This window comes from Streptopelia decaocto, assembly GCF_964273445.1.
Source record: "Streptopelia decaocto genome assembly, chromosome: 14".
Lineage (NCBI taxonomy): Eukaryota > Metazoa > Chordata > Aves > Columbiformes > Columbidae > Streptopelia > Streptopelia decaocto.
In genome coordinates, this window is record NC_138669.1 from 8,434,717 (window position 1) to 8,460,345 (window position 25,629).

Genomic DNA, 25,629 nt, shown 5'->3' on the forward strand with positions numbered 1-25,629 from the left:
CTTATTTTCTTCCCCCACCACTTTGCTGTCAACCTTCTTCAGCCAGTGAGCCAGGTTACCTCAAACAACTTTGGTACCAGGTCTGTGCAGCTGTTAGAACAGTATGCTGGCAGCTTCTGGCGAGGCCGTTTTCCTAACACCATCAGCCCAAGGCAGAAGAGGATGCTGCTCTACACCCTCTTGTTTTACACCAGTGCTATTTTTCCTCCAGCTCAGCACCCAAGTTCTAATACCGTGCTCATGATCTGGAGTGTGGCTTAAATTCACACCACCAGCACAAGGACTGAAAACTGTTCCCTGGAGGTGATCGGGCTACACAAAGAAACCCCGAGTCAGTTGTGTGTTACCTTTAATGTGAACAAAGGGCAGATATGGGCCTCGGGCGCTGAGAAATGCAGCTGGAAATCCAGCCTTCTCCAGCATGTGCTGCTCGCCCAAACCGGGGTGCAGGCAGGGGCTGCAGCCTGCCCAGCAGAGCAGGTCTGCTTCCAGGGAGGGTGGATGGGTCCTGCAGGCAAGACCCACATGGGTTTGCTTCCCTCTTTGCTGCTTTTTGCCCGAAACGCTCGAGTGGTTACCCCAGGCTGTGGGGCAGAGGAGCTGGGTGCTCACTTGAGCTGTGGGGCCCCTCTCTGCACTTGCTGGGCTGCTCTGACATCCACGAGCCATCTGCAGGGTAACACTTCCATGAAATATGTCCAGTTGGACATATTTCATCAGGCTGTGGTGCTGTGAGAATGACAGTACAGCTATTGCTTAAAACCTTGTTTATAACCTCCCCAGTAAATGACATACCTGTGCTGTGCCCCCACCCTGGACGCCTGCCATCGCACATGCCCTTTCTTCTTTCAGCAGTGGTCTTTCTTTCAGTGGTGTGTGCTTACACGCCCAGACCTTTTATCTGCACTAAATCATGGCTTTCTTAAGCCCTGGTGTTTTCTGTAGCACTCCCCTTATCTCTGTTCCTTCCCTGGGCTGGGCAGTGGGAGCAGGGAAGCAGGAGGGGCTGAGTAAGCTGTAAATGCCTGTTTGCCCTGCAGTGATGCTGTGTGGCCTACAGCAATGGGCAAGGCTGAGAGCAGCAAGAAGCACCTGTAGGACAGTTGGGTTTTTCCAAATTGCTGGGCAGTTGGGGTTTCTGCAGGACAATTTGGTTTTTTTAGGGTCCGAGGCAGTAGGATTTGCAGCATGTTTGTGTAGGTTTCTCAAATGGATGTTGGCTTATGGAAAGAGGCTGAAAACTGGCCTGAAGGTTGCAGTCAAGTGTCTGTGTGGTCTTGTCTCTGCTCTCTGTGCCCTTGTCCCTGCCTCGTCCTTCTTTTGAACCATCAGAATAAGGGCACTGTGAAGTCCTGGAAAGTGCTTATGCTCTTGCGTTCTCATGGTTGAAACTGCAGAAAAGACTGGGGGTTTTCTGGCTCCTCTTTGCAAGGATATCTTGCTTGTTGACCCTTTGAGCTGGAGAGCACCTGCTTCCCAACAGGTTTGTTTTCGTAAGGGGGTTTGCCATCCGCAGTGAAGGGCAGCAACTCCACTGCTCACACCACCTTTACCCCATTCTGTAGCCAGAGCTGAAGGTTTGAAGCATGACTAAGAGTTGCATCTTCACGCACTGTTTCAGGGGAAAGCTGTGCAACATGGGTGCATCTCCCTGCGGTATGATGCCTCCTGTGGTGCAAGCAGCCGCGTGGATGCGCATATCCTTTGAATAATGTGCAAATAGTTGCATAGCACTATCAGTTTTGCTTGGTGTATAAGGCATCTGACCTCTCTTTTGCTGAGGCTTTCAACAAGCCAATTTACAGTCTTGGAAGGGACCACCCAGAGTCTGGTTTCATGGCCAGCAGAGGGGGAAGGGAGGGAGCTCTTCAAAGAGCAGAGGAGGTGAAATGACTCCTGTGGCCCGTATATTGATTTCATGAACCGTGAGGCTCAGAGTCAGATGCCAGTTTGCTTTGCTGTGATCTTAGCAGAATGTGACCCCTGTCCCTCAGCAGCAGAGGCATCGGGGCGATCACGTTTCCCTAGGCAGATCTGATTTCTGGGTGATGTACCCTGTGCCTGGGAACAGCGCTGGGAGGCATCGCAGGGGAGGCTGTGGCTGCACCTGGTGACACACCATCTAGCACAGACACCCCATGGCAGCTTTGGACATGAGGACCAGACAGTGTGGATTGCCTGTAGCTACCATGTTTGCATGAATGGCTTTGCTTCCCCTCCTTTGAAGATGATGACTGTCTTTGAAAACAGGAGGTCAAGAATCTGCTCACAGACAAATTGAAAGACACTATTTACAAATGTTTATCCTGGAAAGTATTTATAAATCTCCCCTTGGGAACAGAGCCTTGATCTGTCAAGTACAGCTATCTAACAGCTCATGAGCCAAACCCACTCAGGTTAGCGTGCATCCTGCTGAGGGATACAGCTTCATCCCTACAGCCACTTGTTACTGACCCCGTTGTGTTTGTATCAGTGTTATACACAGCGCTGTGTTCAATGCCGAACTGCACTCACAAGGTCCCTGCCTCTAGAAAAATTGTGAGGGTTCAGCAAAGGACAGAAGTTAAATGGCTGCTCTCAGCAGCTGCTCTAAAGGTGTTTTGGGATGTCCACATCAGATCGTTAGAAGCTTCTTGTTAACCTCGTAGCATAGTGGTGTGCTACAGCAACACCGTTGCCACTTACAAGGTAGCAGCCTCGTGTCCTTCGTTCATGCTCCATGGCTCGGGGCAGCAGTGGAGATGCAGGCAGCGATGGGCAGCAGTGCAGGCAGCGTGCACCTTCCCGTGTGCGGCTGCCCCTTTCACTGGCCCCAGTGCCCCTTTCACTGGCCCTTTCTGTGTCCCTGCCCCAACAGCAGGGCAAGCCCTGGAGCCTGGCAGAGGAGCTGCCTGTGCCCGGTGCTGGTGGTTCCACCTTCTCCAGTGAGGACACTCGGGTGCTCAGGGTGTGCTGAGTTTGTAATCCCAGGCTTACACTGTATCTGCAACTAGTACTGGAATTATGCTGTTTTTCTGGCATTGAGGGGTAGTAAATCCCCTGGTGATGCTATTTTCTGGGCAGGGAGTGGAGATAAGCGCTGGGATTTCTGCAGTGGAGGGAGCGATCAGTTATCAGGTACCTACAGCACCAGGAAGGAGGAAACATGAGATGCCTGCGGTGCAGACTGGGACGCTGCCTTCGGTGCCGGTGTTGGAAAGGCTTTGGGATTTATTTTCCCCATGTCCCAATGAATGTGTCTGACATCAGCAGTGAGGCCTGGAGCGGTTCAGTGTCCCTGCCCACGTGTCTCGGTGTCCCCAGCGCCAGGACGGGATGCGAGCGCATTCGTGGCGTAGCGGCCCTGGCTCAGGTTGCTGAAAGGGAGAGGGGTGGCAGGTGCCGCAGCACAGCTCCCCCAAATAGAAACCACCCGGATTTGAAACTAGGTCAGAAGCACGACCTGAAACACACCTTGAGAAGTTTTGAGCTGCACCTCTTCCTCCCGTCCTTGGCTGCTGGGGACCGTGTGTGTCTCATTGACCAGAAATTTGATATTAAAACTGTGAGCAGGTGGGTTAGTGCTGCCTGTGGCTTGGTGCTGCCTGAGCAGAAGCGCTTACAGGAGTGATGTGACTTGCAGTTGGCCTCTGTGTGCTGATACCTTTCTGACCAGTATAGCTGGAGGTGTGTTGAAAGCGTCAGTCCTCAGTGAAGCTGTTGCTTTTGAACTGGGCTTGTCTGTCAGCAGCAAGAACCGCTTTCTGCAGCAAAGTGCCCCCAAGGCAGCCCCGTGGCAGGTCGGGGGAGCGCAGAGCAAAGCAGCTGCAGATGTCTGAGCCGCGGGAGCCGCTGGGGCTCGAGACCAGAGTGACCGCACGTGTCCGCAGCGTGCTTCGTCTTAATGCGCTGTTTATTTGATGTCCTGTTTGTTCTGGCAAAGCCTGATTGCCTGCTGAGATAGATAACTGAATGCTGGAGAACAGCGTGAGCTAATTCCGTTTCTCAAACAGAAACGTCTTGCGTTTGCCAGAAGCAGCTTTTCTCCCAGTGGCTGGTGAGTGGCAGCCGGGGTAAGGGAGGGGGGAGTCTCTTTGCCTATCCCCAAGGCAGGGGAGGTGGCACACTTCATTTTGGATATGTCTTTAGTGTCTTGGGTACATAAGCAGAACCAGACAAAGGGTTTAGGTTTGGTTGCCCCACAGCTGCGGGAGACAGCGTGTCAGATGGGGTGCACGGAGAGGCTTTGGCTCTGGATTGTGCCTTCCCTCTTCATATCTATGTGCTTCTGGTCCTTTGGGGGGTGTCTGGTGATTTCAGCAGACCCCACTACACAGCCAGCAGCCAGGACACGGCCGTGGTGGGGATGGTCGGCAGCCCCCCCAGAGGGACTGCCTTCTGTCCCACCACAGAGCAAGCCATTAATTTCCTGTTATTAGTTACAATAACACAGCACGTACTTAAAAACAACCCTAAGTTAGTCCTCCCTCCGAAAGAATTTGAACCTGTCATGAAATTCAGAGGAGAAACATTTTCCCAGACGGCCCATCCGAATCCGAGCGTTTCTGTTCTCGTCAGCTGCTCATGCTTCTGGGAACAGCAATTGCTGCGTCTGGTGGGGCTTTCCTGGGATACGGGGGCGAGAAGCGCCATCCCAGGGAGCACCATCCAGCTGGATCCGCAGGAGCCTCCCTGAGGGTTGTGCCTTGAGTGGAGAAAGGTTTGGGCAGCCTGGGAGTAGCTTGAAGTTGTTGTTATTTAGACGTGATGAAGGGAATGGACCTGTTTCAGCAAATAGTGTGTAGCCCTGATACCTCTCGCTACTCTGACATTTAATCAATGACTGGTTCCAGACCTTGGGGTGCACTGGAGATGCAGAGAGTGATGGTGTAACAGCAGAAGGAAAGGAATGCAGGGGTTCCCGGGTCATTTGGATGGGTTACTGTGGGGATCTGACCTGGAACAGTGTTTTGCTTGCAAGCGTGTGCTGGTTGTCATTTTCTCTGCTGCATTCATGCGAACCTGAGCTGGAGGAGCTGTTCCCAGGGACAGCTGAAGCTGAGGGGGCTCATTTGCCATCCTGGGGGCAGGAACTTGTTAGCATTGCCCAGAGTGTACCAGCTGAAGAGATCTGGGCTGGGGTTTAAAGAATTCCCTGATATTTCAATGGCTGATCGAAACCATACTGAAAATCTCTGCCTGGGGGAGTTGCTGCATTTCATTAAATAAAATCAGCCTCGTTTCTCTGACTGGACTAGAGGACAGAAAACACGTTGTTACACTCATGATAGGATCTTATCACCTCCTGCCTGTGAATTGTGACCAAGTTTAATTGAGAGTTTAATTGACTCTTTCCCTGGGTTGGTTTGGGAGGGTTCCTCTTCCCCAGAAATGAGTTTTCCAGATGCCTACTTTAAAGGAAAAAGAAAAAAATAGTTAGGGATTTTCTTTGGCCACCTTTCCAGCTCCCAGCTGTTCAGTACTGGAAATGTGTTCTTCATTATGTCTAAGAGATAAATGTTTCTTTCTTCCGATTGGGGTGGCGATAAATATTTCAAAACAGACTATGCTGTAGACAAGGGAGTTAGTATCATTTGTTTTCCGCCCAGCAGCGTGCAGCAAACCGAGCCGGCTGCGGTGGGGAGCCAGCGCCAGCGTGGTGAACTGACGGGGAGTTGCTGTGGTCTTGCCTTCATACGCCAGCTGTCCCCAGGCTGTGAACAGTCACTTTATTTGGGTATAGATTCAATAACCAGGTGTCTGATTCTGCCTTCAGGCAGCTTTGCATTAATTAAAAAAAAAAAAAAAGAAAAATTATTTTTTTAAAAAGGCAGAAATTGTTATCAATCCTTCCAGCGCTGCTACTTTCAGCAAACACGCTGCTGCCTTCATAGCACATCTCCAGCCTACAGCTCCGTTCTCCTCATCTGACCCCAGAGCTGTTGAGTCCTGGAGCGAGCCTGATGAGCCGGCAATGGGGCTATTTTGGATTAAGAGGAGGGGTGAATTCCAGCTTCCTGGAGTATTCTCTCCTCTGCCAGTGTTGGCTTTGCTTATAGCAAGGATGCTCGAGCTTGCGTGCTTTTAGTGATCTCAGCCGGGGCACATCCACAAATAGGAGGGTTGCAGGGCACCACCTTGTGCATATTCCGGCTGATCTTAGATAATTAAGTTGCTGAAGTTTGGCCCATAGTTTCCCTCTTTGATCAAGGAGGTGTGTGGAGTTAGAGGAGATAAATTTGGGCATCTGTAAGAGTTGCTGTCTGTAGTTGCTGCATCCAGCTGGGGCTCCACAGAGGTGATGACACCAGGGATTGCAAAGGCAGTGTCTAGATCGGAGGGGATCTTCTTGGGAAGATGGAGATGGAGCTGTCAGCCATGAAGGTGGTGTTGTAATCAGGGTGCATCCATGAATAAGCCCTTGGAGCACAACAACAGTGGCTGATGCTGTAGATGAAAACTTGTGGTGTGAGAGGAAAAAAAGACTTAAAATTTTGCTATGGGCTGATTGAAATTCAAAGAGTATAAGCCAGCATAAGCCCCAACTGGGAGATGAGGTGACTGAGAGAGAAGGATGTCTTCATCCTTTTTGTCTCTCCCTTGTTTTCTGTGGTAACAGCCCAAAGAGAATTGGAGAGGCAGGATGTGAATTGTCTTTTCAGATACCTTCATTTCCAATGTGGGAAATGCTTCAAAATATCTGTTTCACCCAGAAAGAGTTCAGAATATTTTTCCCTTTAAAATAATGTTTAAAAATTTTTCAAGTTTTTGTTGTTCTGGGGGGTGTGTGGTGTTTGTTTGTGTATTTTAAAGAATTAAAATACCAATAGAAGCAAGAGGGCATAAGCCAAACATTAAGAAAAAACCCTTGAGGATAAAATGAGTTTGTGAGCAATTTGGTCTTGAACTCTGTGGGAACTGGACTGGATCTGTGAAGTCTTCCCGGATATCCCCACATAATTTGGAGACCTAAAAATAACACAAAACTTGAATAGCCTGGATGACCTCGAAGCTGCTTTGTGAGAGACTTGCAGTGTAGCCAGGGTAGGTGAACACCCTGCAGCACATCCAGGTTTCAGAAACCCCAGATGAGACAGTTGGGGAGTTGCTAATTGGTCTTCATTACCATCAGGCTTTGATGGATACAACTCCTGAGTTTGCGTCCACAATGAGCAAACAGCGATGGGGGACAGTGGCCTCTTTTGGAAATGTGAAGCAAGTCTAAAAGGTCCAATTAAGTCGGTCCCAGGGAGGGCTGGTTCACAGAAGAGCGCGGCCCTCCCGCCGCTGGCTGTGCTGGCGGGAAGCCCCTGCAGTGATTTATTTTTGGGCTCTGCTGTTGCACCAGCCCCAGCGCTGACCCACGGGCCGAGCAGCTCAGCGGAGGAGATGCAAGCGTATGCAAAAAGGTACTTGAAACGGAGGTCTGGTTTGAAACAAAGCAGCCAATTTCCTTTCACCGCAGACAAGCCTTATCTTGGGGAGATTACGTTTGTCTCCAGTGGAGCCTCTGGTGTCATAACTGCGTTCTTCCTGGGCAGATAGAGGCTGCACAAAAATCCCATAGCGGCCAGCTGGGCTCCGTTTGTGGCCGTGGGATGTGTGGGGACCAGGGAGTTTGGGGCTTTTTCTCTGTTTGTTTGTTGGTTTGTGTTTAAGCTGTCAGAGAAGAAGAGCTATGGAGCTTGTCCTGCACATTGGTGAGCGGGGCAGCTCAGGTGCCTTTCAAGGCATCTCTTCAGTGCTGCCTGCAGCCGTGTGCATCCTGCTGTGCCATCGAGGCAGAGGGCTGCCTGGGATCCCTCTCGCTGGTCTGACATGTGTGGGGATTTCTCCCAGTAGTCATGAATGCATGTTGTCCATAGCAAAAGTCTTTTTTGGGATGTGGTGTCCTCAGCCAGAGAAGGTTGTTTTCTCCAGCTCCCCGGGAACACTTTTCACTGCACCCTCAAAAATACAACTGCAGAAATCAACGGCTACAGGGTTGTTGCCCTAAAAGGGTTGCATCCTGGATTGCAGATAGGCTGCTTAATTAGTCCATCATACCCAAGAGTGTACCATGTTTTATGGTCCTGGTACAAATGTAGCTGGGATGTGTTTGCCCTTTCTCCTCCCGTTGACCCAGTGGATGCTGTTGAAATTGACATTAGCAATGGGCTCAGATAGGTCTGTCTGGTTTGACCAGCGCTTTACCAAGCTGCACTCAAGGCACAGAGAATTTTGTAGTTATCCTGTCCTTATCAGCCAGGGGAGATTGCTTCTCCTCGTCTCTGCATGCAGACCCCATCCTGCCTCTGCAGAGAGCTGGACAGCCAGGTTGCCAAGGAGGTTGGCTAGTGTATATATATTATTTTAATTTTTTTTTTTTGCTCATTCATATTGTTCTCTGATGTTGAATGTTTGAAGCTGTGGCAGGAAGAGGCTGGAGATAAGATGACAATAAAAGGCTGGAGTAAACCCTGCAAGCAGAGATAATGCACTTCAGAGAGTACGGGTGAACTGGCAGACTAGAAAGTTCAAGGATATCTAAATTTCTTGCCAGTCAGGACGGTCACTTTTCTCACCAGCTGTTCTGCACAACCAGCTTCGCTTGTGATGTACCTGAAACAGCTTCTAGTTTAACTTGGACCACTTGTTAGATACAAGTTCATTGTGTTCAGACCTGTATGAATGACATCACGCGTATTACTTCACTGAATTTATATTTTTTAATCTTAGTCCATTTGAAGGATTTTGCTGTTACACCTGGTCTAAACCACAAGACCTCTCACGTACCCTTCTCAGCTCTTCCTCCCCTGCATTCTTGTTCCACAAATCCATCTTGTGATGTCTGACACTTCTACAAAGAGGAGAAATTAATCCCTGTGCATTTTGCCCTGATTTTCCACACTCCCAGCCCAGCTCATTGGGAAGTCGGTGTTACATCGTGAGGGATTTGTTAATGCAACGGAGAGAGGTCTCCTGCCCATCTGCATCACGGGTTCCTTTCTCTGCCTGGGTTTGGGAGGTGTTGAAGGCAGAGTGATGATGGGGAGATACAGTGAGCTACAGGAGCTGGCTGCAGGGTCATGCTGGCTCCAGGGGATTTAAGACACTTTCATACCAAAGTCCTTTCTTGAAGGATGATTTTGAAAATTGCCGAGTGTTACATCTCATAGGAGCTTGAGAGTGAGCTTGGGCTGTGTACCTTCTTGTGCAGTTTGGACCCAAACTGAGAACCAGGCAGGCTCTCCGTTCTGACTGTGCCAGCTTTGCTTGGCTTGAAATGCCGTCGGGGCACTGCACTGGTAGGGACCCTGTCTTTATTGGGGTGTTGTTTAACCTCACATGGTGTTCGCTGAGCTTAGACATCAGCAGTGTGATGTCGGTGCCACATACTGTGCCACGCTGATTTACTTCAATGCTTTGAGCTGATCCCAAGTGCCCTGTGCTGTTTCTGTACAGAAATTGTGCAACAATTGATGGGCGCACTGTGCTGCTGTTGCTTTTTAATTGTGGAGCAGGAGGAATGAAGCGATATGAAAGGTCAGACCAGATTTCTTAGTGAGGAGCTGTTTGCTGTTTGGAGGAAGTTGCGGAATTTTGGCCCGGCGTGTGCTGAAATTCCTGCCTGCTTGTGTGGGAGCCCTTGGGTCGGGGGAGGCAGCTCTGCTCACAAATCCGTCGAAGCCTCGCCTCAACTTTTATTTATTAGGATATGAACACTTTGCATCTTGCAGATTCTGTGCCTGCCCGAACTGGTGGTGGTTTGTGAGAGAGGGGATCAGAAGTGTCCCTCTGCTGTCCCCATCTCCTCCCAGCAAGGGTCACTGGCTGCAGCATGGGCAGAGCCCAGAGGACCTGAGTACCCTGGAGATTTGAGCTCCACGGAGCTGTCCCGTAGATCTGCGCTTTCTCACAGCTGTGCCCATACATCTGGGGCTGGAATGTACCGTGTCTTAATGACTTGTTTTTGTCACGATTGCTGCCAACGTCACGGATTCCTTCTATATGTTTTAAAAGCAAGCAATCCGTGACTGTGGATGGCTTTATTCGCTGCATCTCGGCGCGCATGCAGCTGGGTGAACAGTTAATCGAGTTAACTGAGTTAACCAAGAGTTGTTAAATTATACTCAAAGGGAACGAGAAAGATCGGGAACATTGCTAAGCCCTGGTAATCTCTTGGTGAAATCCTTTTGTGGCTGTGTTGTCCTTGGCTGGTAGAGGGATGAGCATGGTCTTTTAATGGGATCCTTTCTTTTCCTTGCGCTCAAGGTCATAATTTCTGCCTGGTTAGGCTGCATGTTGATAAAAGGAGGTACCAGGTAGGGCCATCCTCTCCTTCATACATGTGTATTGTACATTGTTGGAGTCTTCCTTCACAAAGCAACCTATTGATGTTCTTGAAATATCAGTGTAAGATTGTTCCCTGAGCAAAGGTGGCGTTGGGGTGAGTTGCTCTTGAGGGATGTTGTCCATGTCAACCCAGGCGGATGCAGAGTGATGTGGACTTAAAAGGCTGATTTGCAGAACCAGTGCCATGCTGGAGCTCCCTGGGAGACACCAAGCTACGTCCTTCCAGATCAGAGATGTCCTCATTGTCTATTAATGCATATTAATTGTCTATTAATAAAATTTGCCATGGTGGGGTGAGGCACTCCAAGGAGATTTTTTTCTTCCATTAGCCTCTCAAAGTGTAGCTGGCATTAAAAACTGAGTTAGTTCTTTCCCATTAGTTACCAGAAAAAAACCCCACTTATGTGATAAGTGATAGCTCCCTGAAGAGGCTGCTGCTTCTTGCTGTCTCGAATAACTGCTGTCAGATTGCATCCCTCAAGTCATGCTTTTTCTCAGCGATTTCAGATTTAGGATGCAAGCACACCAGTTAGTATTAGAAAAATCAGGGAGTTCCTGCTTGCTATTTATAGAAAAGCACATTTTTCTGTATGTTTTGGGATCACTAGAGTTTTTGCTCGTATTGTTGTCATTTTACTAAAATTAGTCACAAACTCCCGATAGTTCAAGGGAGGAGAATTAAGGCAATTAAGGCAATGCACCAAGGGACTTTGAAAATCAGCCCCAAGAACAATGTGGAATTTTTTTCTGCTCAAAGCCATCATTGTGTAGGTGGCTGGATTTATTTATGTGGCTGGATTTTATCTGTCTGGATTTGAGTGACTTCCAGTTAAATTCTTCTAGAACACTAAGTCTTTCTGGGGCATCTGCTCATTGCTCACCTATCTACGTGATACTTGCTGGCAATTTGGCTTCTTCTGCCCGTCAGATAACACGGCACAAGCATGTGTTACTTCACGGTGGGGCCATCCATGCCGACCCCTTGTGCTCCTTGTGCCTCCGTGAGCCCTGAGATTAATAGTAATTTTCCATTTTTCTTCTTCAAGCCACTTTTTTTCTTACCCCTCTCTTTAAGTAATACCATATTTCACTGTGAGGAAGATGCTGGTATGAACTGCTGCTAATCCCGCCAGTGACTAATTACAATGCAGATATTTTCCGGGAACACCCCACTCCCAAAAAAGTTCCGAGAAGCCTCCTAGGAGCATTTAACAGCCGAAGATAATTGACACCTCAAAGGTAAATATCTGAGAATGTGAAATCCTGAGTATAGGGCCCACTTAGCCCTTCCCTAGGGGCATGCTCGTTCAAGTTTGGGCTGAAAGACAAATATTTAACTCTTGTCTCTAAGGGGTTACTTTACACTTTTCCCAGCAACATAGAAGGTGCAAAGGCCATCGCAGCCAAGTGCAGGTTATCTCCTAATGCACAGTGAAAGCCTAGTGTGGGTGAGTCCTTATCTATAAGTGACCGAAGCCTCATCCCGAGGAATTCCAGCCATCCCCTTCTGCCCTGGCTGCGTTTTGCTCTGCTGTGACACCTCCAGTAAGTGACACTTGGGTAGGGCTGATTCTGAATTCAGAAGGGAACCCACTTGCTGGGTTTGAGGCACAAGTGTGTGCGCAGGTTGCTGTGTCAGCATCCCCTGAACGCTGCACATGTAGCCAGGTGGCATTTGCTGTTTGCAGCTCCAGGCAGGCACGGATTTAACGGGTGTTCCCCAAACCTGTCCTGCCCAGACTGCTCCGTGTCTCTCCCATCCTTAGTGGCAGCCAGCTGAACCTTCTGCATGTTGGACTCTTGCTGCTGCCCTCTTGGTGGTCATTTCTAAAGCCTGGCTATCCAAATCTTCACTTGTGCAGGCTCGCCGAGCCACAGGCAATGGCACTGCTCTGTCCTGCCATGTGCCAGGGGCCGCAGATTTGGTCCCCAGAGGGTTTTTGGCAGGAGCAGTGTATGGCCCTGGCTGCGGAGGGACCGCTGGCGCAGGAGGATGCTGTGGAGATAAAGCAGTGCTGTGTGTGAAACAAGTCAATGAGCCAAATCCTCCTCAGTGGTGGTTAAAAAACAGAAAAAATCCTTTGTGGAAAATGCTCTATCGGCTGTTTACTTAAGCGGGGCCACTTAGAATGGGAGCGGGCACTAATTAGAAAATAAAGTTGTAAAACACCGAGTTGCTGTTAGTGATGGCACTGAGCAGGTTTCACGGTGCCTGGTAGTTCTGAATTTGTGGTTTCCAGGAGAGAATGAGGCAGGAGGTGCTGTGAGCAAAAGAGAGAAACGGGCAAAGTGTGTGTTTTGGGACCCACCCGTCTTTCAAACACTGTCTTTTGTGCTTTTATTGTGCGGGGTTTGTTTGGTCTCAGGTATTTGAGTATTTTATTAAAAATGACTGCACAAAAGCCTTGCCTGCTTGGAGGGGAAGCACCTTTCGTTTACTGCCTAGAAGGGTTGAAAAAGTTCTTGTGTGCTTGGAAATAAAAGGTAGGCGCATACCAGCAGCTAAATGTGAGAGGCTTTAATAAAGGATTCTGGGCTAGGAAGAAATAAATGTGCTGTAGGGACAGCAGGAGCTCAGCAGAGGGACAGTCAGACTGTTAATGAGTAAATCCATTGCTTCAATGAGAATAAATGATTACAGGCAAAAGATGCGAAAGGGGCAGATCACTGACCTGGAAAAGTTCAAAGCAAGTCAGAAGCTCTTTGGCTTTCTAGGGCTTCTTCACCTTCTGCACACTTGTTTGTGGGGATAAAAGGTGCTCGGAGAGGCTTGATTGCTTATTAGTTTTACCTTCTGCAACTGCTGGGAAGAGCAGATGTGGTGCCAGCGCTGCTCAGTGTTTGAAGCCTGACGAGTGTTCACTGTGCCCATGGTAGCTGGTGCTCGGGCTGGGGACAGAGGTGGCCTGTGGTTTTGGGTTTGTGACAGATACCCCTATCCAGGCTGTGGCCTCCGCCGTGTCTCCCAGGTGGGCTCGTGGCTGCAGCATCAGACCAAGGCGGAGCCTGGGGAATCAGTGGGCTTGGAGGAAAGAAAAGCATCAGTCACTTTTGAAACCTCCGGGGAAACATTAAAAAACGCACAAAGAAACCTCTCACCACAACACACCTTCCACGGTGGTTCTGAAATGCTTCATCTGGATTTTTCCTGCTTTCCCTGCTGTGCAGTGACCCAGACTGGGGTGCAGAGTGCCCCGAAATGCCGCAGGTGCCCGCTGTGCGTGTGCTGAAGTCCTTTGGGCTGGCCACTGCTCCTGGCCATGCTGTGCGCATCCAGGAGGCCTCGTGTGCCCCTGAAGAGTGGGATTTATTGCCTGTGCCCTGCACCGTTGAGCCGCACACCTGCTCGCCTGGTCCATCCGATCCTTCCAGGAAATCCCAAGCAGGAATACAGCAGCGCTGGTAATGCTATCCACACGCGTGCTCCATGGGGATATTTAGCAGCGGTTAGGAAGCGATGAACTGCTTTGTTTTTACATGGTGCTATTTTAATAAGTCAACGCCAAAGGTAATAAATCTGTCCTGCAGAAAATTAGAGAGTGGTTTGCTGTATAAACTACCCCTGCGCACCGCGGGGCTGGGAGCAGAGCTGCATGTAGCTCCCAGCCAACGTAGCCTGCTTGTACCTTTTTGTCAGAGGACCAATTTGCCAATATTAGAACAATTTCAAGATTGATTTTGCGTATTCAGTGTTGCTCTATGGCTTTATGGCACCTTGGAGGAACATCAGGGAGACTTCACCAAAAATTCCTCACCAAAGAAACACGGGATGTGGCTGGGTCCAGCTTGCTGTCTTGTTTCCACATGTGCCTCCCAGAGCTGGAAAACTGAAATCAGTGTCTCGAGGGAGGGAATAGAGCAGGAATGTGCAAGTTTGCCATCGTGTGCTGCTCACGCAGGAGGATACATGGACAGACAGACAGAACGTACTGCTCCAAAAGCAGCTGAGTTTCTCTTGCCTCTCCGGATCCTGGTTTTACTCTTCAAATCTTTGCACTGTCACACTGGGCAGTAATCAGAATTATGTTTTCACGTGATTTTGGTGCTGGATGAAGCTGCCCATCGTCCAAACATGCTGAAGGATGGAGTGGGTGGGAGATGGAGGAAGTGCCCTCATCTCCATCTTCCTTTCCTGGCTCTGGGACTTGCTCCATCCTTCCAGGCACTGGGGCAGCCACAAGTGATTGTTACTAAGGAAACAGGCTTCAAAACCACTAACAGCAACATCATCTGGAGATAGGGATGTTACTATTTTCAAAGAAAGTTGGTTGCTAATTAAAAGACTCCTGTCAGAATTTCCTGGCTCAAAACTCATTTAATGAAATCCCAGGCGTTGGTTGAAGGTGGGGTTGTACCTGGTGTGCTTTCAGAGGTGCTGAGAGCAATGGAGACAAGGGTGTGCATCAAATCTGCTGCTCCACCTCCTTCCTCCATGGAGAAGGGAAAAAAATTGCCTAAGAGGCTGGGAGCATAGAGGTTTTTATTCATCTCATTGCTAATAGGAGCTAAATAAAGGCTTTGGAAAAAAAACCCGACCATTTCGCTTGTGATATTAGTTGGGCAGAACTGTACTAGAACTAAACATGGAATGAAAAGTCTGGCTTCTCTGCCAGCTCTTATTTTTAGAGCTACTGCTCCATCTTTGTATCTCTGAGTTTTCTCAGCATATGCACTTGAAGCAGGCAATCTGCCTTTATTTTTTCCGGCAGGCTGTGATATTCTACAAGATAAGGATGTTGGATGGAGGGGCAGGCGGTTTGACAAAAATCCCTCTGAATACCAGGATACAGGTCCTGTTCCAGGGTTGGGTTCACTGTGGTCACGGACTCCAGAATATTTTCTGTGCTCCGTGTAGGAAGGATCCGAACCCTTACAGGCTGGAGAGGAGTGGGTGTGCAATTTTGGCTGGCTTCTTTGTGTCTCAAAATTGCAGTCATGACTGGGATGAAATTCAGCAGCAGTCTGAAAGCACACAGCATGGCTAACGATGGGTTTGGAAGTCATGTTGGGAGTCATGTTTGGCTTTGAGGGCAGGAGCAGGATCGGAATATCCGAACTGGGCTTCAGCTGAGTTACTGCAGCTGATCCAGCAAGAACCCAGAGGATTTTTTCTGGGGAAAGCAGCAATAAAAGATAAACAGTTAGCATGCCAGCCTTGTCTTGGATATTTAATCCTGCTCCTGCGGGTGGGACTGGCCTTTCAGAGAGCTCCCAGGGACAAGGACACAGTTCTCCCTGGTGCCTTGTGTGTGTGCATGCACAAACCCACATCTCCCAGGACTGAAAATGTACCGAAAACAGCTACTGCTGCTTCTTTCAGCTAGAGAGAGCTTGTATGGCTTATGAGCCTGTGCACTGCCTGACCCTGCTGCCCCTTGTCCCGGGAGCACTTCTTCCAGGGCTTGCAACCAGCAGCACCAGCTCTTTTTTCAGCCGTTGTTTTGACTTTAGAAAGCACTGAGCCCCAGGTTTGTGTTTGCATCATTTCAGTGTTTGTGCAAAAAACGACTCTCACCATGCACTGATTTGTGACTGGATCGTAACCTCTGCGGGGGACTTCTGAGAGCTAGAAGTGTGCGAGGAGTTTGGACTCGAGGGCATTTAATTAGGAACGTTTCTTTCCAGCACGAGACTGGACAGTAAGGAGGAACCCCAGAAACTCCATGGGATTTTCTGACTATAAACTCATAGCTGGCTTTGCAAAAAGATAAATGCAGAAGGCAGATATGCCTCACATTTCTAATTGTCTGTTTGTGGTTGTTCCTTTGGAGCAGAGGCTGACCCAGTACCAGAGACCAGAACACGGGCAGGTACGCTGGAGCTGCGGTGAATTTTGTCCAGCTAAAGCCTATGCCAGATTCCAGTAGAAGCGTTAATTTATTCCCTGTAGAATAAAGCTGGAGGAGGATTTACAGTGGAGAGAAGGTGTAAGTTCACTGGCTGGTACTCAGCCCTGTTCCCATGCCAAGATGCAGATGTGAAGCTGTGAGAACTGGTCCTACAGAGAAAGCAGCTGCCTTAGCTGAAGCCTCTTGGGCTTCACTAAAAAATAACAACTCTACTGAGAGGATAAAGGGGCAGAAAGAAAATGCTGCTCTCCCAAAAAACTTGCGCTCGTAAGCCTTGACAACACGTAGGTTGCAGAGGGAAATTAGGGCAGCATTTAGGTCTGTTTTTTTCCCAGTTTTTAGCAACTTGAAAAAGATGTCTGTTTCCCCCTTGATGGGGGGAATGTTGTACCTCAGGATCAGGCAGGTCTCCTAGCTGGATTTAGTTCTGATATAGCTTGAGGACATTTTTGTCTGCGTGTCCCGAGGAGGAGACTGTGCCGGTGTCAGTCGCAGGGCTGCCCCGTCCTCTTGCTCCGTACCCACATGACAGCGCTGGGCCCCTCGTCCGAATGACCGTGGCAGGACATGTACTTTATGGATGACTTGGTAGATTCAAGTGCTTTTTCCTCATCTCTGTTTTCCCTTCAAAAGTCTCCTATTGACTGTCAGGGCTATTTTGGAGGTATGTTGTTATTAATACTCGCCCTGTGGCTTGATGCTGTGTGTGGCTGGGGCAGGGTGAGGTACAGGCTGCTGTTCTGACCCTCCTGCAGCTGGTTACGGCTGCGACGGGCACTGAGCCGTCCTTTTCTTCCTCTTGCGGAGATGTCCCTCTGGCTACCTGTTAGTCTTTGGGGGGTGTATGTTCATACAGGAGAGACTCCTGAGCTATAAATCTCTGCTTTTCAACTACTAAACTCCCTTTTGGGTTGTTTTTGACATTAGGAATTTTCTCTGATAAGAGAACTTTTATTTGCCTTTAAATATCACTTTGTGACAGGATGATGGAGTGGGGATTCTTGGAGCGAGCCCGTGCCAGCCGGGGAAGGGAAATTCTGCTGGGGCTTTTGTTTCTCTCTAGCACTGATATTTTAGCTCTTTAAAAGAGTAGGTTTATTTTATTCTTGGCAAGGGTGTGTGTGTACACGTCAGTGTCCAGACAAATGGGAGCTGTGCCGAAGCCAAGCGGGTCTCCTGCTCTCCCCTCCCTGTGGCACCTGGGGAAGAGCAGCTGCTCTGGGACTTCTCTGCAACCAGCTTAAAAACACAGGTTGTGTGGGTGAAGCTGGGCTGCGTGTGGAGAGCTTTAAAAAAAAATAATGATAATTTTGTGATAGATGCAAGATGCAGTTGGATGTACCCAAGCAGCAGTCCAGGGTGTTTGTTACCTGTTACCCCAAGAACAGCCCCAAAGCCAAGTACCCTAGAAAAGCTTCATATAAGCAGCTTTTCCTGATCACCTTGCAGACATTGCGGTGGGGACCAAGCCTTTGCCATGCCAAGCCAGGATGAGATTCCCTCGGTAGGGCTTTGGTAGGGCAGGGGCGCTGGTTTATAGTGCCGCCTGCTTGAGTCAAGGCTCAGTCTAAGGTGTTGCCCAGCACAACCTCCGAGTACTGCCTGTAGCCACAAAGTCTGTGTTTTGTTTGCCTTCAGACCGGTGGCAGCTGAGCTCCCTATCTGGCTCTCTCCAGCAGCCGTGTCGTATCACCATCCTTTTAGATACGGAGGATTTTGCTCCACGGGCTGCTTGTGAACAGGAGGATCTGCAAAGTGCCAGCTCATTTATTCGGTTTGGATCCCACTAAGCTCTCCCTGGCTTTCACGATGCCTCGAGCAGCCAACTAACTCTGTGTTCCTTTCTTTCAGCTCTTCCATGTGGCGTATGTCCTGATCAAATTTGCGAATTCCCCTCGTCCTGACCTCTGGGTGCTGGAGCGATCTACTGACTTTGGCCTTACCTACGAGCCCTGGCAGTATTTTGCCTGTAAGTATTCCAGTGTTACAAGAGAGCTGGAGGCAAGTATGAGACTGGGTTTGGAGTTGTTTCTGTGTCGTTGCTGTGATTTGGTATGTGTTCTCGATTTCTTCTGCCCCATAAGGCTGCAAGAGTTGAAGCTTAGAGCAGAGGAGCTGGGTGAAGTTGTGGTCCTCCTCAGGACAGGAGGACTTTTGTGCTTTCTGGGACTGTGTTTTTTAAAGTATTGGTGTCCACCCGAATCTATGTGGATGCTGAAGCTGGCACCAGTGCCGACAGTTGGGCATTGCTGATCTAGGTCTGGCAACATGAGATTACTTATCATCTCCTCCCTGCTTTCCTTTGTCAATCTGCCCTGTACCATATCCAGGCTGACGTATTTCAGCTCCTCCAGAAGCAAACCAGCAGCTCGCTTCCAAGTGGCTGCTGTAACGGAAAAATCTTGTGGCAGAACAGTCCTCTTGCACTTACCAGCACTGGAGATGGGATACAGCCTCTCCCAAAGTGTCTATGGGGTAGCCCGATGCCAAGAAACTTGTTAACCACCGTCCCCTCCCAGAAGCAACAGCATTAATTGGGAGAAGATGTGAGTTGAGATCTACAGCCAGAGCTTAAACCTGGCAAGGGAAGACCTTGGAGCACTCAAGGCCTCACCCTGGCCTGCCCCTGAAGGCTCATATTTCTGGCTTACCTGTCAGCCCGTGCTTTGGCTTTGTTGGCCTTTTTGCAAGAAAGAGCTGCAGATATTTTACCCACTGTGTTGCTTAGCGTGGTAGCTCCTCTCCAGTGCAGATAGTTTCCACTCTGCTGTGTACTAGTGGGAAATTACTGCTGTCAGATTGCCTGCTTTGCTTTTTTTTAATCTTCTCTGAGAATTACCCTTCCAGCTCTGAAGCCTCTCTTGGGGCCCGTTACGGTCATCTTGTTGCATGGTCTGAGCAGGGAGCTCTTGCCCCTTCTGCTTGTTCTTTGCATGTAGTGGCAATGTCTGGAGTCCTCTTCCCTCCCGCAACATCAGACCTTGTTACCAACCCCCTTGAGAAGCAGCGTGCAGTGACACAACCCGGTGGAAAATTCCCATGGAAATAAAGAGGTGGCTGCTCCAAAACCTGCCAGATTCGCTAGCACAAGAAGTCCTTTGCAGAGATTTATTTTTAGCATGGGGAATTCTGTAGGTGGTCTAATAAAAACACTGGTCAGTTCAGCAAGAGGGTTAAAGGCGCCTGGCAGAAATGTAAGTGTTCCACAGAGACTCCAGCAAGCCTTGTTGTGGGTGACACCGTCCCCACCGGCTCAGCGCTGCCCCAGTATCCCCGCTCATCGTGGGATGTGTTCGGGTCCCCATGCTGCCCTGCGTCCCCCAGCAAGGCTGCTGAAGTGCTTTTGGCTCTGTGGGAGGAGGGAAGAAATGAGTGTTGTGGAAAGCATCTTTCGGTGCAGCTAATGTGCTCCGTGGGGCGAGGGGCTGAGGGACCGTGGCGCTGGAAATCCTCCGGGCATCACGGCTGGGAGGCACCACGCGTTCCTCGGCCACCAAAGGAGAAGTATGAGTGCTGGGGAGAGATTTACGGTGGCTTTTATCTGCATGAAGGGTTCCCCACGCAGCGTTTCAAATGGGGACTGGACATGAAAGATGCGTGGTCCCAGCTGTCCATCCGGCCCCGTGGATCCTTGCCTGCCCAGCTCAGCGTGTTGTGCAGGATTATCCCGTTTTGTCTCGCTGTGCTGCGCAGTGTCACTGCAGAGGGGAAAGCAGTCATAGCACAGAACAAGGCTCCGTCCTTTACAGAGCATAAGCAGGTTTCCCCAGCCTGTTGTTTCCTTAAAGCATTGCTGTGGTTTATGGCTGATGTGTTGCTCTGTTTTAGCTCAGAGTGCTCAGCTGCTGTCTCACATGGTTGTGTAGATCTGCAAGAACCAGAGGAGTTTTTTGGTTTTCCAGAGTATCTGCTCTTGCCGAGCATCCTGTCTCCATGCCCCGCCATGGCAGTGCTCTGGAAATCAATGTGGTGACCGGCTGCTCGCCTGGGCCTTCAGAATAAATGGTCTTTAAAAAAGCACCGGGTGAAGAAAAGCTTTGTGGCCAGAGACACGATGTTAAATGTTTCCACATCATCTTCCTGTGGATGCAGCCAAGCTCCTGCTGTTGCCAAAACAGTGTTTCATGGAGCGAGGCCACATTGCTGGAGATGAGGTGTGGGTGGTGCAAGCCAAAGGTGAAGGCAGCGGAGGCAGAATCTCTCTGTGCTCCCCCTGTCCTGGTCCTCTTGCCTGGCTTAGCCGACCAGGGCAGCATGTGGAGTGGGGGACATGCCTTCTGGGGGCACACTGCAACAGATTTTGGAGGATTATTCCCATAAATTAGGCTAACGTGTCCCCATCAGCTCCTTGTGTGAGCTGAGCAGCGCTGGCAGGGGCAGTGGGTTGTGTTTGCTGCCTTTTACTCCTACTTCTCCCCATGGAAACACCCTCATGAGCACGTGTGCTTTGGCACACGCTGCTGACAGCTCCTGGTGCAGGTGAAACTGGAGTGGGAGGGAACAGTAGACTGTGTCCCAGGCTCTTCCCTGGGGCAACAGCCCCAGAAAGTGGCCGGAGAGCAGCACTGTGTAGGTTTTTTGCAGGGGTAGATGTGAGTGCTCGCCACCCTGCACAATCACGTCTTGTACTACCCCAGAATGTTCACGGTGGTTTGGTTGGCTCTGCCAGCACGGGGCTGTCGGGCATCCTTGGGACAAGGGTGCTGGACTTGCAGGAGCGGCTGTGCAGGGAAGCCAGGATGTTCCTACAGCTGCTTTGGAGACTCCTTGGCATGCAGTGTCCCCAAAGCAGGTTGCAGGGCCAGCAGTGTGACTGCCTGGCTGTGCCTGTCCCCTGGCTTTAGCCAGCCTTGCATTGCCACTTAGTGGCAGGAGCCCTTGATCACTGTCCCCAAGGAGCGGTTCTGGGCAGCTGCAGCATTTCTGCTTTGTAGTGTGTGTTTAAGAGTGATTGCAGAGCTCAGGGCAAGGTGTCCCACAGGCCCTGCTTCTCCCGAACACCACCAGCCCCCTCCCCACACCTGTGTGCCCACCCTGCCTGCTGGGAGGTGCTGCAGTGGTCGCTGTGGCTTGTGGTGGCTCCCATTATGTGGCTCTGTGCTGGCTTGCTTTTCAGGACTTATCCAAAAGGTTAAAGAGCCACATGAACATGATGGTACAAGCTCCTGCATCGGGAGGGAGCTCTAGCAGCAAACAGCCCTTCCCCAGTTCAGCAGAAGTGGTGTAGCAAACCCAGTGCTGGCAAAGCAACAAATTCAGACCAGGATTAGGGCTCAGGGTGGTTAAGCTGAGAGTTTAATGCCAAAATTAAGAGGTGGGTTTCTCTTCAGGTGGTCTCAGGAGCTACAATGGCCATTGTCACCTTCCATCTCTGAATTAATTCATTACAATTAGGTGATTTGAGGGATATTCTGATCATGCCTATTACTCTCGTAGTGACTCCCTCCCTTGGTGGAGTACATTTATGTTAGCAATGACAGAGTTAATGATACAAAGCAGCCTGTACATAGTAAATGCTTAACAAAGAGTATACACCCTTCCCTCACGTTGGTCAGTGTGGGAACATCAATACAGAGCTCTGAATTGTGCTCTCACCTCTGGTTGATGAACAGCGTCCAAGAGGGACTGCATCGAGAAGTTTGGACTGCAAACCGTGGATCGCATCACCAAGGACGACCACGCCATCTGCACCACTGAATACTCCCGTATCGTGCCTTTGGAAAATGGGGAGGTGAGTAGTTGCACATTTTCATCCCATGGCGTTTCCAAGGTTTTTCAGTGTCTGTATGTACTCTTATTAATTGGTTCCCTCTTGAGTTTTGGATGCCATTTAAAACTACTCAGTTAAACCGAATGAGATTGGCAGGGAACTGATTCAGTTGTCTTGAATGGAGGTAAAGACTGGGTTTGGCTGAGGGCGGGATTAATTTCCTCCCATCCCAGGGGGTGACACAGATTTGTTTTCCTTCCTTCCATGGACAGATTGTTGTCTCTCTGGTAAACGGGCGCCCGGGAGCCATGAACTTCTCCTACTCTCCTCTTCTGCGGAATTTCACAAAAGCCACCAACATCAGACTGCGGTTCCTGCAGACAAACACCCTGCTCGGGCACCTGATGGGCAAAGCCTTAAGGGACCCTACGGTGACAAGGAGGGTAAGGCAAGCCTTGAGACCTCTTGCCAATGAGGTGGAGGTGTTTGAGGGCTGTGCGGGCCACCGCTGGGGAGAAGACATCTCTGGATGTTGCCTGTGGGGATTTCCTCTCTTTGTGCTTGCGTTCCTCCAGCTGAAGGTGTTTGCAACAGATAACACTGCTGCCGTGACTGGAGTTGGGGGCTTTTTGGGAAGAACTGTTCTTAGCACCAACAGCATGAAACTGGGAAACACCTCGTAGTGTCACTTGGCTTTGTTGGCTGCGCTGGGAGACCTGACTTGTAGCTAATGGGCTCTGTTAGTGGTGGCGGGTCTTACCATGGAGAGATGCTGCAGTTGACAAGGTCTAGCTTGTCACTGAGAAGGAAATAGCCCAACACGTTGTTTTACTGGGTAAAGTCCTGCTGAATCCTGAGTAGGGCAGTTGTGAAGCTTATTCATACAGATATTAATGGCCAACTTTTCTTGTTCTCTCCAGTACTACTACAGCATCAAAGATATCAGCATTGGAGGGCGCTGTGTCTGCCATGGCCACGCAGATGTCTGTGATGCCAAAGACCCTAATGACCCTTACAGGTATGTTTTTCAAAGTTTTCTGTGTAAAAGTGTTTGAATTGTTGTGCTAAGAATGAAAGGTACCAGCGTGAGTTGTGCCATATCCTGAGCTGGTAACCATGTCAGCACTGTTGTCCATGACTCTGCCCTGAGAACAAACTGGGAACCTGCTTAGCCAAAGTAGCAAAAATGATATGTTTTTGTCAGGCTGTTTTTCAATCAGATCAGCTCCCTGAGCTATTTTCCCTGCCCAAAACTTTGTCATGCCCGTGGGAGCAGAGTGCTGGAATGGGAGGGTGGGTGAGCGACGCCGATGCTGTTGTTGAACGTGGAGGTTTTGCATCAAAACCGAGCCCTGGTTTCTGAGCTTGTTGGGAGAAGTCTCTTGCTTCTCATGTGGCTTCTTAAGAATTGGGGTAGTGCTCTCAGAAACAGATGGTCTCCCAAGAAACCAGAGACTCTGCTCTGTCCAGTTCTACTCATAAGAATGATAGATTATGTATGTAGCTAAACATATATTGCTTGCGAAGCAACAAGAGTATGCAAAGCAGCTACACTTGGCTCATGGGACTTCCCATCCGCCTTGGCAACCTGAAATGCCAAAGACCTGCTTCAAACCATGAAACTGTTGCTTCTTAGCCATCTGTTTGCAGCCTGAATGTTGCCTTTATGAAAGGGATGGGTAGATTCAGCTGGACGAGGGAAACTTGTATTTCTTTCTCATCAGGATCATGTAGAGCTTTTGGATCTTCTAAAAGAAAATTCCAGTGAGTCTCAGCCAAGGTTAAAGCCGCTAAGTATTAAAACAAAGATGTGTTGGTAAGCAAGTCTGCCTTAGTCTGCCAAACTCTCTGACAAAAGGAAGGAAGTTCATAAACACTTGGATGTACAGTTCCTTAGGTTTGTTTTATACTTGGATGTTGCTGGATGTACAGTACACCTGCGTACCAGGGCAAAAGGGCTTCCTGATGCAAAGTGATTCTTTAACATAGAAATGCCATGATATTGCTTGGCTATAGCAATGACTTGGGTCTTTCCGGGAAGGGAGAGAAGATGAGGGAGGAGAGATATGTTGGGATCCTTGTTCAGTGCTGCTTCTGCTGACAACTGTCTCTGCCTCCCAGAATTCACCTCCTCCGCTCTCATTTGGATGCATTTGGCATCTTCACTCTTGGCCCCAAACTGTGCTCTAATGTTGCAGCACATGTTCTTAAGCAGCTGTTGTATTTCACCGCAAGCAGATCGCGCTTGCCGGGAGGAGAAAGTATTTCCTACTTGGGTGCTTTGTACAGTGAGCACATAACATCTGTAGAGCCCTTTGGAATGCATCAGGACAAAGATGCTGGGTATACAGAACTTCTCATGGCATTGCTGTGTGCTGTTAACAAGCCCAGGAGCACAGAGAACTCAGCAGAAATATGATGCTTGCAGTTGAGAAAATTACTAATTGGTGAAACGCTGCCGTTCTCCAGGGCTCCAGCAGCAGCTGTGTCCAGCCTTCCCACGGAACGGGCGCTGCTGGGCGGTCAGACATCCCTCCGCTCCTGCCCCATGGGTGATACAGCCACAACACTGTGTGGCAAGAGCATCACTGGGCAGCCAGGGCTCGGACACGCTGTCCTGTCGTGTCGTGAGCCCCAGCGGTCAGAAACATATCATTCCTTCAGAAATCTGTGTGACCGGAGTAGGAGGTGTGGTGTGTCCCTCTGAACACGTCCTGATATGTGACAGCAACAGGGCAAGGAAATGCAAATAGAGGGAGGCAAGGAATGCGAATTGGCCCAGCCCCATTAAAAGTCACAGTTATGTCTCAGCCTGTCTGGGAGGTCTCTGCTTCTCATTTTAACTTCTCTCTTCTGCACATGCCTGTGTTTCTTGTGCCTGTTACCCAGAAAGGCAGGCTGAGCACTTTGATAGAGGTGAGGTGAGCTGAGCTAGAAATCTTGGCAGAGACTTTAGGACGTGATGGAGCATGTTCATGAGCTGACTTCCTGGCCATAAATGATAATGTTTATCCAGGTTTGGAAAGTTTCTCTGAAGTGCCAAGTTACAGAGGCTGCACATCCAGCTGTGTTAGGTTGGCAGCACGTCTGGTTCCCGTGTGTGTGTGCAAGGACCTGCGGTGTGTGGGCAGGGTCAGCCTCCTCACGTCTCCTTTGCACTTTCCACAATTGTCTTTGCCCCGGGATCGCATGAGCTGAATTAAACAGAGGGAAGGAAAGTTCTCCTGGTTAAAGGTGAACACCAACAGGATCAGGCACAAACCTTTCTCCTGGTGAACCCCTGGAGCAGTGAGATAAGCATCAGCAGGGACCTGGCACGTTGCAGACAGGGAGCCCAGACAGGAATCGTGTGTTAACATGCGGGTGCTGTTGACGTGAGCTCAGGAGGACCCTGCAAGTGCTCTGCGTCTGTCTGATAAGAGCAGCTGTTTCCGTGGGCTCACTCCCCCATCACAGAATGCCACGAGCAAGAGAGGAGACAAGCAGAGCATTCATCTGCTGCTTCTGTGCCTGATGCTGAAGATAACAGCAGTCTGGCAGGCTAGAAGCAGATAGATCTGCAGGAGATCAAGGATGCTTTCCCGCTGCTGCATCCTGAATGCTAGCTTGCCCTTTCCCACTTTAGAAGGAAAAGCACCATGTGTGCTGGTAGATTTGTGCCGTCTGTGAGTCCCTTTTGCAGGTGTTTTTCCCTCAGTATGGTCAGAAGCAGTTAGAGGAAGGGGCTTTTTTTGTCTTGCTCCTGCTCCTCAGATG

The 25,629-nt window shown here is 49.7% G+C and overlaps 1 protein-coding gene across 1 annotated transcript in view; it reads left to right on the forward strand.

Moving 5' to 3' along the window:
• Positions 1–25,629, forward strand: part of LAMA5 (laminin subunit alpha 5) — an 89,333-nt gene that overhangs the window by 19,364 nt on the left and 44,340 nt on the right. The window contains exons 3-6 of the mRNA XM_082065744.1: positions 18,015–18,132; positions 21,776–21,894; positions 22,146–22,316; positions 22,794–22,891. Coding sequence (XP_081921870.1) covers positions 18,015–18,132; positions 21,776–21,894; positions 22,146–22,316; positions 22,794–22,891 — 506 coding nt within the window. The remainder of the gene's footprint in view (positions 1–18,014; positions 18,133–21,775; positions 21,895–22,145; positions 22,317–22,793; positions 22,892–25,629) is intronic.